Source organism: Alligator sinensis, unplaced genomic scaffold (genome assembly GCF_000455745.1).
Source record: "Alligator sinensis unplaced genomic scaffold, ASM45574v1 scaffold516_1, whole genome shotgun sequence".
Classification (NCBI taxonomy): domain Eukaryota; kingdom Metazoa; phylum Chordata; order Crocodylia; family Alligatoridae; genus Alligator; species Alligator sinensis.
Genome location: NW_005841957.1, coordinates 2,045,368 through 2,062,051, shown reverse-complemented (window position 1 = coordinate 2,062,051; position 16,684 = coordinate 2,045,368). Strand labels below are relative to the sequence as shown.

The 16,684-nt window shown below is 39.4% G+C and overlaps 1 protein-coding gene across 1 annotated transcript in view; it reads right to left on the bottom strand.

The window, feature by feature from the left end:
* SGCZ (sarcoglycan zeta) overlaps nucleotides 1–16,684 on the bottom strand; it is a 315,201-nt gene that overhangs the window by 32,409 nt on the left and 266,108 nt on the right. Inside the window, exon 7 of the mRNA XM_014518471.2 lies at nucleotides 11,789–11,861. Coding sequence (XP_014373957.1) covers nucleotides 11,789–11,861 — 73 coding nt within the window. The remainder of the gene's footprint in view (nucleotides 1–11,788; nucleotides 11,862–16,684) is intronic.

Below are 16,684 nucleotides of genomic sequence, written 5' to 3'. Positions count from 1 at the left end.
ACCACAGGGAACATTTTTTTATTCCTGCATATGCCTCTTGCAGCATCTCATAGAGTTTTGAGATGCTGCAAGATGCACGTGTGTGCTCATCTGGATGTGCCTCTTAAGGCTAAAAACATTTTCTCCCACATGCACAGCTCTGACTTGCCACTAGAGGGGGCTGACTAGAAGCTACAGCTGTGAGATGGCACTACATGACTGGTGAGTCAGGACAGGCTTCTATCTTTGCTCTAGGTGCATGTGTGAGAGAAACGGGTTGAGGGGGGAGGGGGCAGAAACATGGAACTGAGAGACAGAGTTAATGGGATAGGGTGGGTGAAAAATGGAAGGTAGAAAGGAAATGGTGGGGGGAAGGGTGAATCTAAGGAAGTTAATCACTGAAAGATAAAATAAAAATAAGTAAAAACAATTTAAAAGAATGAGAGGAAGTAAATTAAAGAAGGTCTCATGTTTTAATAAATAGGGATTTGGGATTGGAGTGGGGGGGGTGCTGGTCATGCTTCCCAGGGTGGCTGAGAGGTGGGAGGAGTCATGGAAAGTGCTTTGGGGGAGCTACTGCCCCTGCCCTAGGTAGGAAGTCCCCAGCTCATGGGGACCCAATCTGGTTCCCCTTAACCTACCCAGACTCCACTCCCCAACCTGTCCATGTCCTATGACTTAATTAGCTGGGATGTGCTCTGCAAGCTGTTTGCATGTGGTCGCATGACAGCAGGGAGTTGACCCCTCCTCCCTGGCAGTATAGAGTTCAGGGGGTGTAAAGTTTGTCCACACAGAACAGGAGGTTGGGGAAGAGGACACTGCATCCTGGGATGCTGGTGCACTGCATTTTGTGCTGTTCATTTGTAGGGAGTGGCTGCACATTAATGGAACATGAGCTGGGTAACACAGATCAGAGATAAACCTGCCTTGGAGCGGCATAACTTTAAGCCATCTAAAGTGTACTTCAAAATAGTTTCAGGCGTTAATGTGTGGACAATCCAGGGGTTAAGAGCTCCAGGGGCCACCTAAAATTAATGTGCAACTAAGCTCTAAGTATTTCTCTAACAACTTACAGGAATACTATGGATGAATTGACTCAGGGAAATAAGAAAAAGTGAACCTTTTTGTCTGTACATTGTATAACAATTACCCTCTTGTCCAACACACAAATGATCTCCAGAACTTAAAAAAAAAAAAAAAAAGAGATGTTACATCTTGTGTTAAAACCCTGTTTTGGGAACTCAATCATGGAGTAAAGCAGATGACAGAAATTCTATTTTAGGAAGGATTTTAAGATCCTGAACTGCAGCTGCTTCCTGAATCAGAATGAAACCTGAGAATGTAAACATTTCTTTGTCAATGAAAATTCTGAAAAACACATTTTAGTCAATCCAAACTTTTCATTTTGACGTTAACATCTTAAATGTTGTATTATAACATGCAAACTTAAAAATGATAATACTTTTGAAAACAAAAGAAAAAATAATAAATAATTTTAAAAAATTCAAAATATGTATTTCAGTATTAGCAGAATTGTAATGACTTTTCTAGAAACAAATTTTCAGTAAAAATCCAGACCATTTTATGTGATGTTCTGATTATGACAGAACTACATTTTCCTATGAAAAACTGCTTCCTCCAGATCAGGCACAGAGGAAAACCTGTAACACAGATTTCCCAGTTGATTATATTTGCAGTTTCCTTATCTTTTAAAACCAATAACCAGAAAAGATTTGGAAAGCCAACTTATTTCAGTTATCTTTTTAGGACAGGCATCATATTTAGAAGTAACTAGGCAGCAATTTATACCCTTTGCCAGTGAACTCATGTCACCAGTGAGCCACATGGCCCTTTCTCCCTTTTTGACAGTGAATTCTCTCTTCAAGGACAACAAGAATAGAATAAAACTTGTCGACTAACTTTTTAGTCTGTTTGGAACTCTTTGTAAAACTACAGACATTAAACAATAGAAATGCCAGATGAAATATGGAGAGATTGAAAAATAACAGCATCTAGTGTAAGATGTTTGAAGGAAGATATAGTAAGATAAAATAATTAAATTAACTGAAGATAAAATAAAAATATTCCCTTACTGCAACATTAGATCTACACAGGTAAAAACAGGAAATCCTAATATTATGGCTCATTCAGCTGCACTCATTGAGGTGGTAAAAGTTTATGATGCAAACCTAAAATTACACTTTTAAAATGAGAAACATGAACAACAAAGGATATACAGATGCTTTGGGGCTTCTTTTAGAGCCCAAACATAGTATTTAGTAATATAGCTCTGGGCAAAATTTTGAGTCATTGAACCCAGTCCCATACTATTGCTATTGAGGGCAATCACATCATATACTCCACTTCAGAAAGTCAATCAAGCTTCACCTTAAAAGTCTTTTTTTCTTTCTCCCTGCCACTACTCCTTCTGAAGATTATTCTAGATTCTCACTTACCTATTCTTTAGAAGCTTTCTTTTAATTGCAAGCCTAAATTTATTCATGTACAGTTTATATCCTTACAACACAAAGAAACATTGCCTCCCCTTCAGTCAATTCCACCCACCTTCCAATTCTTGTACTAAGCCCTCTTTTCTCTAGTTTAACTAACTGTTTTCTGCTTGGCATAATTTTTAAAGTTTTAGCAAAAATCTAGAGAGGTTAAAACTCCAAAACAGTCTTTATCTAGAAAATCAGTGATCTTTGCACAGAGATAAGTCAGGTTAATCAAGTTACATTTGGTAAACACATGTTCCATTTCAGCCTCTCCCCCCATTTTCCTCCAAGTTAGTAATTATTCTTTCCTTCAAAATGACTTCCCAATGACTCCCCCAAAATCCTTCCCAAACCGTTAACAATACAGAGATCACAGTAGAAGGCTTACAGGGCATTTGTACATGACACATGATTTCCTTCTTACGCCAACACAACTACATTTGTGTTTGCATGAGCAGGATTTCCTGCTGCTTTAAAAGTACTTTCAGCGAGTTAAACTAAAGCTGCTTGGACATGTTTTAGTTTGTGTTGCCGTTGCTTACATTGCCCTATCTATGGATTCATGGTGTGTCAACACTAAGTGACTCAAAGACTTGTAATCAATGTTTTTGCCACCAGGTAGTACTGTGCTACTTCTGTAGTTCAGGCCTTTGGCAACTGGGTGCTGCTGTTATTTGCTGCTGTTAGTTTTTTGGCCTTTTTTTTGGTTGCTGCTGATTCTTCCTTCCCTCTCCCTGCTCCCACAGGGGGCAGAGGCTGGGGCTACTACAGGGCAGCCTGTGCTCACAGGGGCTGAGTGGCCAGGAGATGCTGCCTGGGGGGGAAGCAGCGGGGGAAGGGAGGCTGTGGCCAGGCTGTCTGGCACAGCGCAGCAGCCCCATCCCTGTGTTGCATCTGAGCAGGGTTTTTAAATGCAAGCTAAATGCCCGGGATTTTCTCCCCCAGTTTGTTTTCAAGATGGCCGCCGTTAGACAGAACTACAGTTTCCAGAATACCTAGCATGGTGCGTGCATGATCAGGAGCTGAGATTTTGCTTTGCTCCACTAGAGGGAGCAGGGGTGACCTCCTATCAGAACCATAAGACAGAGCCGGGGGGGAACATCCACCATTTTTATTTTTATTTTCTATGACTCCTGTCATACTTTCTGCATCCCTCTTTCCTGTTTTCCTTATCTCTTACTAATTCTTTTGTCACTGGAAGCTTCTTTCTACCTTGCATTCAATGACCGCTGTCTCTTTTCTTCCCCTGCCTTCTTCCCCTCTCCCTCTTGTATTCTCCCTTTTATCTTTCTAATTTCTGCCTACTTACATTTTCACTCCCACCCTGCTATACTTTTAGCTTCTCTCATTCCTTGGAGTCTCAGACCAGCAGATACTCTGACTGTACCTGAAAGCTTGCCACTAACTTTTTTCCAAATACTCAGTTGGTGTAATAAAAGATAATCACATCTACTCAAAGAACCTTGCCTACTTAGGTAAAACAATCAGGATTCATAGTAGAGATGATATCTTTTATTAGACCAACAAGGGTTTTTTGCAAAAAAACCCCCCAAAACCTCAAAAGAATACTGCATGTAACTAAACTAAAATAAACAGAGAGAACTCCTGGCTGTTTGCTAGTGGTTTTCCTATAGCCATGTGTGAATTGAAAATAACTTCCTGTTGCATTTTTTCCCTATCTGTAAGGCTCATACTTAGAAGATTTAATTAAAAAATATTTCCTCTTATCATGAACAGGTTGTGACATAAGACAGGTATTTGTTAATCCTAACACACAGTGTTTATCAAGAGTACATTCTTATTTACACAGCACAACTAAATTAAGTCAGTGTTTTACCTGATATTTATAGTAATTTTATATGCCTCTTTCCCAAGTTTGGATTTATTGGCCAGACATTAGACCAACAAGATTTTTGCAAGAAAAAAAAAAATCTTGAATTGCAAGTTTTCAGGAACAAAAACCCTTCATTAGACATCAGAGAAAAGAGTGTAAAAGTTCTGGGTAGAAATGAAAGTTCATATTTCATAGGATTTCACAGAGGAGTCAATAAATGGAAAACTCCTCTGGGTAGTTCTTAACTGGTATGGACCCTCAGGTCTCCTGTGAGGCTGTGGTGATGTAAATTACTTTAGACAACGGAAAGCGTAGGATCTCAGGTCTGACTAGCAAAGCAGGGAAGGCATCCTTTACATTTCAAAGAGGGCAATTGTCACCCTTTTCAGGCCCAGCTCTATCTGTTTTGTTCTCCTGAGAGCAAGAGAGGCTGAGAGATATTCTTCCCCTTGCCCTCACTCCACCCCCCACCTCATCCCACCCAGAAGCAGGATGATGGTGGGGAGGGCAGTGACATGTTGGTGCCCTGCTATTGCCCATTCTGTTGCCCATTAATGGCAAGCCACAGCCCCAAGCCCAAACCTGCCAGGGCCCCTTGCTCCCAAACCTTTGTGTCCCCTGCAGCCTCTAATTGTCCTCCCCCTGGCCCCACCAGCAGAAAAAAGCATTGTATTCTTGAAATTGTAGTTCTACCTAGCAGTATTTTGGGTTCATTTTCAACATAGCTGCTGCTAGGTATTCTGGGAACTGTAGTTTTACCTAGCAGTGGCCATATTGAAAACAAGCTGGGGGGGGGGTGTTAAAAAAACCCGGATAGACATAGCACAGGAGGCCAAAAAAGAGGACATGTCTGGGAAAACCCTGTGCTCCATGGCTGGCCATCGAGTTTTCCACTGCCCTCAGAGGCAACCCCCACCCCTCCTGCCCTGTAGCAGCCCCAGCCTTCATCCCCACCTGCCCCCCTCCCCCCCGGCCTGCCCAAATGTCAGGGATTTTGCTTTATTTGGCTGGTGGGAGCAGGGGCAAGGTGATCCAAGCTAGTTTGATATTTGACTCCCCCTGCTGGAATGTGTTGGGATTTACACATGGGGCTTAATTTGTTCAAAAGCCCATGGTGTGTAAACACAAACACGACGCACCAAAATAAACCAGGTTAAAATTTAAGGTGAGGTAAATTAATGAAAATCAAATGCCATGGTGTGTACAAATGCCCATAGTTGCCTGGAAGTCTTTTTTGTCCATTTTCTTAAGGATGGGCAACTACACATACTACCACCCAAAACAGTGCACTACCACTTTCCAATTTAATTGCCCTAAGAAGAATATTTGCTATAGCTTCTGCAATACCATTTGCTGGTCCTTTTAAAATGTTGGAATGCAGAATACATACTCTCCCTGCCTTGGTGCATACAACTTTTGAATTTAGCTTTTACCCTGAATGTTGTCATTTTCATTATCATTTCAGTCCTATTAACCATCTTGCTATTGTTGTCATGGTAATTACTGTAGCCCTTATTGAAAGCTAAGGCAATGTGTTCATTTTGTTTAGTGCCATTTCCTAGATAATCTTTAACCTATGTCCCTCGCTCACTGTATAGTGGCCCTGCTTCTTTTTGTGTACATGGGTGAAGAACCTTTCCTTATTTGGTTTTCATGTACTTATCACAATCTAAATCAGCATGAATTTTGGAAAAAATATATATTTCCTTTTTTTTCTAATTTTTACCACCTATAAGAATTTCAGGGAGAAAAAGCATGTATAGAGACACAAGAGAATTTCTGTTTAAATACTGAATATGTTAACAGTGAACTCACCTTAAGACAACTTGTGACAAAAGAAATCAGAGTCACTAGGACCCTTCAAGTCACAATTTAAAGGGCAGATAATGGGAAGCTTACAACTCTTAAACCTTAAAAACAGCATGGGCTTGGATGGCCTCAGGTTACAACACACAATTTCCCTTCTACTGATGATTTGTTTATTAATGTTTCCTGAGTTAAAACCATGAAGAGAAGTCAATTGGTCCCCTGACAACTTAAAACTACCTCTCATACTGGTTTCTGTAAACATCTAACACTTTAATTGCAAAATTTCTGTGCAACCTCTTCTTTGGCCTCTGACTTTGAAAGATAGGATGCAGAACCATTTTAGCAAGCTACCTCTGGCAACTTTGGCAGAAAATGGCTCTTAGAAGAGTCATAGTTTTAGCTTTGTAGGAAAAAAAAAATCATTATGCAAGATTTGTGCATCTTCAGACTTAAAATGGAATCCTACAAACTATATTGTATGCCATTTCCTTGCTGCCCGATCAATTTCCATTTCATTATGCCCAGTATTTTTTTCCAGAATTATCTGATAGTAAATGGCATACTAAGCTTGACACTGAAAAAAGCTATTAAATTTGATCTTCTCGTTCTTCCCAGAGGTAGAAAACAACAACAAACTAATTTACCCCCTTATTAAGGAGGTGATTCAGGGCATAGCAATCAGTATATAACCACTGTCTGCCTTTTATGTGCATAGATATTGCCGATTAGCATACCATGTTTGAAACGCATTATCTTTAAAACCAATATTTTGTGGCCTATCATTCTGGCAATTTAGTTTACTAACTGCAGGTTTATCAGAAAAGGTGGCAAGATAAGTCAGAAGATTAAATTATTAAAATGTAATTCATTTTACCAATTCTAAGGCATAATTCCTGTTTTCTGCTTGTTCCAGCTAATGAAAGTTAGATTCAGTTCTTTTTTGAATTTGATCTAAAGGAGTTTACCAGCTTTCCCAAAGGATTATAGGAAAGCATTTTATACTAGGAAGGGCTGGCTGGTTAGATTTGAAAACAGCAAAAAAAAAAAAAAGCTAGAAAGACAGAGGGAAAAAAGACAGAGGAAAAAAGTCATACCAAGTTGTGTATATGTTTTTTGTTTATAGTGTTTTTTGAATTTTTATTTTCATAACAAATACTTGAGGGGTGAGGGGGAGGTGCAGGGGGAATGTTTAAATCAAACTTTCCCAGATGCTGGAAGGAATGGCATTATTTACTGTGGACCTGACCAAGTTCTGATTTTTCAGCTATACCAAAAATCCCACTGTTGAAAATTTCTGAACTTTCATGTTGAAACCTGGGTCCACAGAAACATTTTGTTGTTCATCCTCATCTCTTGTAATCAAGATGTTCAGAATTTGGACTTAATTTTTTTTTCAATTGGTTATTCCACTGTGTATGCAAGGTCAGGATTTAGTATTTTGTCCAATTCCCCCCCTTCTCCCCTGGAATAAAGTAGAACATATTATTAGCTTTCAAAAATCCTAATTTGAAAGATTTAGTTTGACTATAAAAAACTATCTTTGATACCAATTCTATCTAAATTAAAAAAAATAATAATTTTTGGTCTTTCATCCTTGTCCTCAGCATTTTTCATTTATCTTTTATATTTGTTTGTAATATAGGTTCAGATTGCACAATCAAATGTATACATTGGAAAATGTCCATCTTTAATGATGATCCTATTATTCAGCTGGCATGGCCAGAAGACTTTGTAACATTTCATACTAAGTATCAATTTCACATTTCCTGAGTTCCATCAAAGGAATTGTATTTTGGGGTGCAAATCCATACAATATCCACAAGTGAAAACCGTGGGTTCTAAATGAGTGACAAACGAACCTAATAGGCCTTCTAAGGTCACTGTGATGCTGACAAAGGAAAGCTAGGGGACATTGGGTAATAGGTTTGGTTGGGAAGGATTGGGAAACAATCAATCATTTTTACAGTAACTCCCTTATTTTAACAGTAGCTTTAAACTAAGCAAACCTGCACTTCCCCCTCATGTACAAGCCACACACAAAAGCAGTTTAAAAAAAATGGCCATTTGAATTAATTAAGCTAAAAAAGTTTTTCATGATGACAAGGAAGACTAAAAAACTGTTGTAATTTCCCTCCTGCTGTTTGAAAACACCAATCAAAAGCACAATTATTTAAAGTTATTTAAATCAAAACAGCAAAGATTTTGTACAAAATATTTTGAAAGGTCCATTATTGACTGATACCAAACCTGAGAAATCTCTGCCCAAATAATTATTGTTATGATTCTATAAAGGCTTAAATGAAGGGAGGGATTTAAAAAAATGAGTATATTTAAAACTGAATTAAATAGACAACAGTGAACTTTTAGGGTAACTAGTAGATTACAGAACATATTTAATAAATGAAGAAAAACATTACTGATAGGTTATGTTACTTTATTGGAAATTTGTGGCAAATTTTGTTCTAGTTTAATGGATTCTTGCCAAATGCAGGAACCCAAATGCAAGAAGGCTAACTGAGGACTATTGGCAAATTCCCAATAACTGTAGTCCATGTGAGAAGACATCACCTAAAGGTAGGTTTAGCGATATTCAATAAAAGGGAGAAGCATGGGAAAGAGAGATATTAAAAAAGGATTAGGATCAATAAGCCAGTCTGAAATAGGATGCGGTGGCAAATAAAAGGACAAGAAATAAGCGTACCCAGGGACATACCCATGGCAATAGGGAAATTTTACCTTAATCTAAAATAACTCTTAAGATCATACCCAGTATCATAAATTTAAAAGGCGAGACAACAAGAGAAGCAGCCATGGGCATTTTCTTTGTGGAAGAAGGTGGGGTGGGGTGGATAACAACAAAAACCTGCCAACCCAGTTGGCATCTGGTTTTGCCACCTCCTCCGACAGCGCAGCAGTTGGTACTGCCCTATCAGTGAAACAGCTCAACTAATGAAACTGCCTTTCTATGCCTCTGATCATACTTATTTCATTGCATTCTGTTATATCAATTCAAATATCAAAAAGAATAGTCAAAATATAACTGCTTTTGGTCTCCATATCCTTTAGGCTGCTACAAGTACTTTTCTTTAGGGGAAGTTCCTTAGACCACACTAAGGGCATTTAAAATGCAAGCATCTGGGTAAAGCTTATTAACTCATGGTAAATGCCTTCTAAGGCCATGTCCAGATGAGTGTGGATGTGCTGTATGCAGTACCACAGACTGGGAGATCCCAGGATCAAAAAACCCAAGCCAAAAAAAGGCATGGTGGTGCATGTGGCAATAGTGCATGCTGACCAAAACAAAAAAAGGCATGGTGGTGCATGTGGCAATACTACATGCTGACCAAACCCAGCCACAGTTGCTAGTCCTAGCCTTCCCTACCTCACCCAGGATAACCTGCCACATGCCAGAGCTTGTGTGGCATGGCCATTCCCCAGGGACAAGTAGAGTCCCACAAGGTATGCCTACTACTTGTCCCCAGGGAAACAAACATCTGCATTCATCTGGATGTGGGGTAAGTGTCTCAAAGCTTTATCACTTCAGGGGAGGTTAACTCTTGGCCTAGTTTGTGTAAGGGTACTTCAGTCTTGTCCACAGAGATAAAGCAAGAAATGTGTGGTCCTCCAGAACACTAAGATTCACTTCTCCCAAACTCCCCTCTCCAAGCAAGGATAGAGCCCAGCTGTCCCAGCTTCTAGCCACTTCTCTGCTTGCCATCTCTCTACTGGCAAGTCAGAGCTGTGCAGGTAATCCATGGTCTTAACCCTTAATTTGCGACTGCTCATAGCTAGGAATCTACACTAATCATGTTGAAAGTTCACTGCACAGAGGGTCCTTTAATATTGTTTTTTTCACTGCACACCTGTCCCTCTACACTGATTGGTAGATTACCCCAGCAGCCCTGCCTCTTGCTGCTGATCAGCTGGGAGGTAACAACTGTGGCATATTTAAAACCATGTTTTTTGCCTCCTGACTCATCAGGAGTGAGTGGAGAGTGATGGGGTGGCCTGGGCCCCCCCACTAATCAGCAGGGAAGGGGCAGGGTGGGGGAATGTGGTGAAAAGAGCAAGATTAAAAGAGTCACTGGGCAGCACACTTCCAGTGTCATTTAGATAGATCCCCACTTATAGCACAGTAACTTTAACACAGCTTAATATTTCATAAATTTAGTATGGTTTAAGTATAATGTGTAACTTCATCGTTCCTTGCACGAACAGCAGTTGCTGCTTGTTACTTTTGAAACAGCAGCCTTTTCTTGTTTTTTCTCCTTAACCTCAGGTGCGCTTTGTGCAATTATTAACCCTACCATCTTATTACTTTTGGAAACAGTAACAACACCTCTTATGAAAAGTTATGACAGTAGAGGGATATAAAAATGGACCCATTTGGAAGCTGCAAAAGTATTACATTAAATGGGCGATAGCTTTTATTAGATCAACTGTATGGCTGGAATCGAGTTAGAGTGACGTGATACTCAAAGGCTTGCCTAAATCTATCCCAAACATGCAGTTGGTCCAATAAAAGATATCAGCTACACAAATTCTTGCCATATATTTTTTGAACCACCATGGTTACAACATCAATTCAACACTATATTAAGTTTAAAATATTATGTCTAAATGGACAAATTTCACTAGACAGCTCTTTTTTTCTGAGAAAGAGGGAGGAAATGGACCTATTCTTGCAATCTGTGACACATGGACAAACCTGTGGGCCTCAATGAGTTTAGTGCTTGTTGATGGATCCCAGGACCTTTAAAATATGAAGAAAGGATCCTCATTAGAGTACAATAAGTCACTATAAAAACTGATAGGAAGGGCAATGATGAAGGTTTATAATTTTCAGGAGGCAAGGTAGAGCCGAAGCAAACTCTCCGATATAAATACAGGGTAGAAAGTTCAAAAAGCTCCTTCAGTCTGCAGTCATTATTTCTCATATAAATCCCACCTCTCTGACACTAAGTGTGAACTACTGATTAATGTCAGCAGTCCAATTGCATTTAAACTTTATGAAAAGTCTTCCGTTTTAAGTCACTCTAAATTGTCTTTTTCTGGGTCCCTTAGTTGCTTTAGCTTTAGTTTTTGACCTTTTACTATTTACTTATGCCCATGTGTTTGTGTAAATTTACAATAACCTCAAGATGTCTTTGAGTACATTTAAAGAGGTAGACTCACTTAACTTGAAAATGAATTTCTGGAGAAGGGAAAAGCCTTTAAAAACAATGCAGAAATACTGTTTGAAGGACAAATGGTATATTCTTACTTTTTGTTGACATTTTGACTTATATCTCCTGGAATAGTTCATAAACAAACAAGAAATGGCCTTCATGCTAATAGACAGCATGTATGAAATAGGACTTTGTAAAAAATCTGACAGCTTGAAAATGTAAGGAAGGTGCGTGAAACCTGAACTTTCAAAGAATAACATTCGCTCAGTACTGGAGAAAGATGTTTTATAAAAGGAAGAAGCTTTACATTTTGCTTGATTATAACAATATTTGTGTCAAACTGTTGCAGGTTTAGTTCTAATAAAAATAGATTAGTGTTTTAAATATATCAGGAATGGGTCATTAGAGTAAATTGCATAGATCATCAATAAAAAAGAAAAATTAAAACTTCTTAGTTGATTTCAGGAAAAAAAAATTTAAAACAACTCTGAATAAACACCTACTTGAGGTCTTGGGAAGGTTCTGCTCTGATATGGGGTGTCTCCACAGAGTGCCCAAACACTGCCCCTTCTGTGCCTAAAATAAATACATAAATAAAATATAGTACAATTATACTGGAAAGAAAAAATACAATTAAATATATGACCAAAACTTGACATTTTTAGGATAAATGATTTAGTCAATTAATTTACTAATGCATCCATCCATACCTCATTATCAATGGACATTCTGCAGGTTCAATATGTATTTTTCATCTTAAAGAAATATTACTGTTTATGCCAAAATCAGGATTAACTGCACTAAAAACTGATGATTTCCATTTATCCATGGAAGAGGCTTAACAAATCCAAAATTCTTAGAACTAGCTAATAAGTGTGAGCATACCATCAAAAGCCCATGAAGGGACCTTTTTAATGCCCAGAAGTTTTAAAACAACTAAAGAACTAAAACAAGCACAATTTTGAACACACACGTACACACACACACACACACACACACACACACACACAGAGTAGTTAAATTTTCAGAAGTGTCCATTAATTTTTATTTGTTTTAGGATTTGAATAACCAGAATGAGTTATTCTGTATGCCATTATTAAAGCTTTTGAGAACCCAGAGTTTCCAGCTGTTTCTGAATTTAACACTCACCTTTAATCACTTTCAATTTTGCATTCTCTCTCAGAGACCTCTCATTAGTTTTTGAAGCCAGCCAGTTTTGGGGTATTCAGGTATTTGTTATTAGTACCCATACCCCAATGCAACAGAATACATTAATATGTCTGAAAATGTTGGGTCTAGAGTATTTTTATGCATTTATAAACTCTGAAACTTATACGAAGCACTACTGGGTTTGACTGATTTCCATTAAAACCATGGTTCAGGAATAGTCAGATTTTGACAAAACATTTTAAAATAAGTAATTCTGTCTTCCGATAAGTTTTCATTTTTATTGAAAAACTGAAAAATATGTAAGTTTCAGTGGAGAAAAATGCAATCAACCAATAAATAAAACCATTTTAATTTCTAGCAAAACATTGATTTTTCAGCAAAAACCTAAAGTTTGCTGTGAATTCATCCATGCATTTTCAATAAGTTCTAAATTAATAGTCACAAGTAATAAGCTATTTTGTCTTTATTTCGTTCTCTTTACATATGCTATCTGTATATGTTAGGAACAAAGACCACCTATAGGCACCCTGCTCTCCCCTCTAGGATTCCTGTTTACATTTTTAAGTGCAGCATGCCAGCAGATAGGAGTCATTGGCTTTTGCTGCAGAATAATAAACAACAGAAGCCTATCCAGTTCTGTCTCTGAGAAATGGTTCCACACCTCTGCAGAGACCAAGAGCAAAGAACCATGATTGTTTCTAGAGAAGGACTAGCTTCTAAACAAAAGACATATTGGTTGCTGGAGGTTCGGCTCCTAGATATTTTCCTTAAAAGATGACATACTTGTCAAAAAAGTTCAATTTGAGTTCTAAGTGAATGGCCAGTAAGAGTCTTATTCCATTTTAACCAGTTAACCAATCTCTAATAATTAATAATTTTGTTACAAAGATGCATATTTTCACAATATTTTTCCACTGAAGCTTTTCTTTAAAAATAATTTGAAGAGTTAGGTCAAATATCAAATGTCATTAAAGTGAAAAGTCTGCTTACAAATTAGGAAAAATTAAACTAATATTTATGGCTAAAAGAAAAGAAAACTGCAGAATCTGACATGGTAAAAAAATGCTATGCAAATGGATGCTATTCTCTTCTCTGAGGACACAGACAGAAGTGACAATTTGAACCCAATCTGGCCACATAAAGCAGTATATAGTGGAGAACAAATACAAGTGCATGGCTGCACCTTCAAAAATGGCTGATAGGGTGAAAATCTGACATCATTATATGAGGGGTCAGATTAAGACATTGCAAATCACAGCATCTTCTGTAACTTCTGTCTGCACTGAATGTGAACTTCAAGCTGTTTTCAGAATGGGAGGGGAGAAAGAGAGTGGAGGGGGTTCATTCTGGGTGTTTTTCAGCCCCTCCAGAGCTGGGTGGAGAACCCCTAGAATGAGCTCACTCTTCTCCCTTTCCCTCCTCCTATTCAGAAACAGGGACAGGCTGGGAGAGAGGAGGGGCCATTGTCAGGGGAAACTAGCTGCAGGCTCACAGCAAGTAGCTAGATTTTTCTCTCCCCTGGAACCAACAGGGAACTTCTGTTTATTCCAGGACATCATTGTAACTCAGAACACTTCCTGCAAAGCATTCTCAGTTACAGTGGGGAGATGCACTTCTACCTGAGCCCTGTATCACAAGGATATATAGATATATAATAATTTATATTTCTAACTGTATATATATTTAAGATTAATAAAATTCTGATATTGTTCATCATTACAAAAATTAAAGCTTTTGTTTAGAATGTACTGATATCTACTTTTTGTTTATTTCAATCATCTAATGTCAAATTTATTTTTTTACCTATTTTATAATATATATATATAAAATCAATAGCCATGTGCCTGAAAGCTCTTTCCTCCTCTTCTGAAGATGGGGTTAAACTCTGTGCAATAAAAACAAACAAGCTCAGTGCTTTGAAGAAAAAGACTTCTTTTTAGACAACTGAAAATGAAAAAGAAAGAATTTGATGAAATACATATATCCATTCATCTTACATTACTAATATATGATTTGGAAAATTGTCTAGGATCCTAATATTAGATTATTTAATCTTCTAAGATTAAATAATATATTTTAATGTGATGTATCACCCGCAGGTTGGCTGATCTCCTCCGAAGAGCTTTAAACTAGGCTCGACAGGGGTCAGAGAACCAGTGGTCGAAGAGAGCCCAGGGTTGATAAACCACAAACAAGACACCAGATTGGACCAGGTAAGTATTAAGGGGTTGGTAAGCCATAAACAAGGCACCAGACCACACCAGGTAAGTAATAAAGGGAACACATGCCATCAAGGCACAGGGGCACCAAGAGCCCCCTTTGGGGGACTAAAATGTCTTTATACAAATGCCAGGAGTATGGGGAACAAGCAAGAGGAGCTCACACTCTTGCTTGCTAGCACCCAGTATGACCTACTTGGACTAACCAAAACATGGTGGGATTCTACACATGACTGGGCGGTAGGCATTGAGGGGTATAGGCTGTATAGGCATGACAGAGTGGGGAAGAAAAGGTGGGCGGGGTAGCACTCTATGTTAAGGAGCAGTATACGTGTTCCACCATTAAGTCGGGGGTGGAGGAGGGGAACACCGAGGCATTGTAGGTCAGGATCCAGGGAGAACCAGGGGAAAAGGACTTGGTTGTAACACATGACTGGGCGGTAGGCATTGAGGGGTATAGGCTGTATAGGCATGACAGAGTGGGGAAGAAAAGGTGGGCGGGGTAGCACTCTATGTTAAGGAGCAGTATACGTGTTCCACCATTAAGTCGGGGGTGGAGGAGGGGAACACCGAGGCATTGTAGGTCAGGATCCAGGGAGAACCAGGGGAAAAGGACTTGGTTGTAGGAGTCTACTACAGGCCTCCTCATCAGGATCAAGAGCTAGACAATGTATTCTCCAGGCAGCTAGCAGATGCCACACAGGCGAGGGAGGTGGTGGTCATGGGAGATCTAAACCACCCAGATATTTCTACGTATTGAGTTGTACTCATTCACATCTACCAGTAAAATGGAAACCAGATTATGTTCATTTAGTCTTGTGGTGTACTGTAAATAATTTAGCTTTAACCAGTTGTGAGTTTAATATCCTTTTCCAGTTAACAGTGATCTTTTAAATTTTGTTTTTAAATGGGATATGTTTCAAAAAGGCTTTTAGGTGCAAATCTGACTTTGACAGCATTTGGCTTGGCAACTGCACTATCAGTTAAACTAGCTCAATTCATCTACCTAAGGCAGGGCCAGATACAGGGAGCTGCACAAGACACCGCAACAGGGGAGCCGAATACATGAGGACCTGAGGGCCCTGGACCCCCTCGGGAAGAGGGCTATCACCTGAAATGCATAAAACTTTCCACATGTCCATCATCTTAACCCCCTCATCCCCCAGAAAAAATAAAAGTTGGTGCCTATTTACAGCAGAGTCCAGGCTCATGGAGGCCCTTTGTTTGGCAATACATAGGGCAGATAAAAGGGTGGGATGGAACAGACTGAGGATGCTTGTTGAAGCCAGAGACCAAGGCCAGAAACACCATGTTGCTGTACTGAAGTAGCTATTGGAAAATTGTCAGGAGCAATGATTCCTTTACTCCCTCAGCAACTGAGCTGAGTGACAATAGGGCCCCTACAGGACAAATCAGGACAGTTGGTGGTTGACGCAGGGAAAAAAGCAGAGCTCTTCAATGAGCTTTTTGCTTCAGTATTTCTAAGTACCAACCAAGCCAATTCCTCCACCTCGATCATTGATGGATGTCCACATGGCACCAATCCGCCTACGGTTAGTTCTGAAATAGTTAAGGAGCTCCTGGAGGAGCTGGATGGGTATAAGTCAGCAGGCCCGGACGACCTCCATCCGTGGCTGCTGAAAGAATTGGCCGGTGTCATAGCTGAGCCGCTGGCACAGCTGTTTGAGCACTCGTGGTACTCTGGCCAGGTCCCTGAGGACTGGAGAAGGGCCAATGTGGTGCCCATTTTTCAGAAAGGGAGAAGGGATGAGCCGGGTAACTTTAGACCAGTCAGTCTTATCTCTATTCCTGGGAAAATGCTAGAGAAAATAATCAAAGAACACATGTGTGGAGGCCCAGCAAGGGAAATGATGCTGAGGGGAAACCAGCACAGGTTTGTCACAGTTATATCCTGCCTGACATCCTTGTAGCCTTCTATGACCATGTCACACACTGCCTGAATGCGGGAGCTGAGGCTGATGTCATCTTCCTGGACTTTAGGAAGGCCTT